The sequence below is a fragment of the Buteo buteo genome, chromosome 13 (genome assembly GCF_964188355.1).
Source record: "Buteo buteo chromosome 13, bButBut1.hap1.1, whole genome shotgun sequence".
Taxonomy (NCBI): domain Eukaryota; kingdom Metazoa; phylum Chordata; class Aves; order Accipitriformes; family Accipitridae; genus Buteo; species Buteo buteo.
The window spans coordinates 17,874,772-17,877,200 of NC_134183.1; the positions used below are offsets into that span (position 1 = coordinate 17,874,772).

At 58.7% G+C, this 2,429-nt stretch overlaps 1 protein-coding gene across 1 annotated transcript; it reads right to left on the reverse strand.

Moving 5' to 3' along the window:
* Nucleotides 1-313: 313 nt before the first annotated feature.
* Nucleotides 314-1,765, reverse strand: LOC142038494 (GTP-binding protein Rhes-like). Its single transcript, XM_075043950.1, has one exon. The coding sequence runs from the start codon at nucleotides 1,608-1,610 to the stop codon at nucleotides 984-986; it is 627 nt and encodes a 208-aa protein (XP_074900051.1). The 5' UTR covers nucleotides 1,611-1,765; the 3' UTR covers nucleotides 314-983.
* Between the last annotated feature and the right edge of the window lie 664 nt (nucleotides 1,766-2,429).

Genomic DNA, 2,429 nt, shown 5'->3' on the forward strand with positions numbered 1-2,429 from the left:
GTCTTTTAACGGCTGTTGTTCTTTTCTGTACTTGGACATGAGAAGAGCTGTTTTATTTTTAGTTACTCATGCTTGGTAGAAACTTTAGTGGTTAAATTGTCAGGAAAATTGTAACACCAAATATCCTGACACTGCCAGGGGAGGCTGGAGAGCTGGGAAGGCTCCCCCAGTGCTAGGACGCTCCAGATAAGGATGGAGCATGGAGGAGGGAAAGCAAATGCAGTGATAAGGGGTCCGGGCATAAAACACTGATACCAGGCACTACAGCATTTGAAGTACAGGAGAAAGAAACCCAGACCTTTTCCAGCTCCATTTTGCAACAACGTGTTTATTGGGTATGCTTAAAAAAAAAATAATCAAAAAGAGAAAAGAGAAACCCAAAGAACTGCATAGACTTCCCTATTGCATGCTCTACGCCAAGGTGCAAAACCAAAACAACTTTGGACACTGGATCAGTTGTTGTAACTGTAGCCGCGCCAGGAGGTTGTACGTGTAAGTGCTTGGGGCGAGGTGACACAGGACCCACATGAGACCCGGGAGAGCGGCACCGGTGGGTGCGATGCAGCTGCACAGATGCCCGCATCTGCCTTCTGATGCATGCAGCCAAAGACCTGTTGTTTGTCCGCCTTTCCTAGTACGCGAGGAGCCGCCTGCCCGCCTGCCTGCAAGCTCACCACGGCACGGATGCGACGTGCTGGCTGACCGACAGCGGTTTCCCAGGAACGCCTCCTGCCTTTCTGGGAACTCGCCCTCTCCCCGTGCCCTTCCAGCAACCAGCATCCCTTCCAAGTCCCAAGTCCCTCCTCCTTGTCATCTCCAACTCTCACCGGTTCCCGGCGGGCTGGGTGGGAAAGAGGAGGAAAGGGGTGGGAGGCAGCAGGGTTGGTTTTGGCCAAGGCAGCGCCTCTCCCCACCCAGCCCACCTGAGTTTCCAGCCGGTGCCGCTGCTGCCGGCGCCGTCCTCCCAGCCCCGGGCAGCCGGCTCAGCACACCGAGCAGCTGTTGGTCTTGTTCATGGGAGGCCTCGGCGCCTGCTCCGTGGGCAACGTCTCCCTCCTCTTGCAGAGCGCCGGGCTGAGCCGGCTGGGGAGGTTGGCTTGCTGCAGCAGCTCCCTGAAGACCTCCAGGACGTTCTCGTTGTCCTTGGCCGACGTCTCCACGAAGCGGCTGTTCCAGTCCAGCTCCACCAGCGACAGGGCATCCTCCGCCGGCACCTGCCGCTCGCCGCCGCTCTCTGCCTTGTTGCCGACCACCACGATGGGAGGGAACTTGTCTTCCTTCACCTCCAGGATCTCCTCCCGCAAGCTCTTGACGCTCTCGAAGGACTCGGCGTCATCTACGGCGTAGACCAGGGCGAAGGCATCGCTGTTCTGGATCGAGAGCTTCCGCATGGCCGGGAAGGAGTAGCTGCCACTGGTGTCCAGGATTTCCACCTTGACCGTGGCCCCGCTCACCTCGTACTCCTTGCTGTGCAGCTCCTCCACCGTGCGCCGGTGCTTGGGCTCGAAGGTGTCCATCAGGAAGCGACGGATGAGGGCTGTCTTGCCCACGCCGGCAGCGCCCAAGAAGACCAACCGCACGTGGTTCTTCTCCTTCACCACCAGGGACATGGCTGGTGCAGAGGGGACGGGATGCTCCGCAGCTGGCACTCACGGGTGTCCCTGGGTGGCCGCAGCCCCAGCGTCCGTCCGTCCGTCTGTCTGTCCTCCCCTGCACCAGCTCAGCGCAGCCAGGCAAGTTGGGTGCCACCTCCCTGCAAACTTCTCCCGGCTGTTCTGCCGCAGATGCTACCGTCCCCAAGTCCAGCTCATCTTTTATCCTGGTTCCTCTCTGCCATGTGGCACCAGGCTGTCCAATCTCCGTGGGTTGAGGGTGCTGAAGGAGGGAGGGCAAGGAGGGAGGAGAGCCGGGTGCTCCGGACCAATCCGCGGAGCTCAGTCCTGGAAAACCACTCCAGCCCTGGAGAGCACCGCGCTACATTGCACATCGCACATTACACTTGCATCGCCCGCCGCTGCCGGTAGTGCTGGGGAGCCGGCAGCATCGCAGCCGTCACGCTGCGTGAGCCATCCTGCCCTTTTGTCCTCCCTGGAGATTACCGTGTGTTTCTTGGCGCGGGCTTGCTGGCAGCAGGGGAGCTTGGTGGGGGTCTCCTACCCGTCGGGTGGCTCATGGCCGGACATGGCAGGGGCTGGCCGGTGTCACCCGCAGCGTTTCTTGCACTTATCTGGGGCTGGGGACTTGTTCGCAGACGGGGTTGCTGCAAACGTGCCCAACTCTTCCGTGAGCCTATGAAATATTTGACCTGAGCGGAAAAATAAGATCTTCTTGAAACCCATGCGTCATAACCTGCACGTTCAGCTGTCAGTTATTCTGTGATTTTATGAAATATTTAACCTGAGGGGAAGATAAAATCCTGAAAACGATGC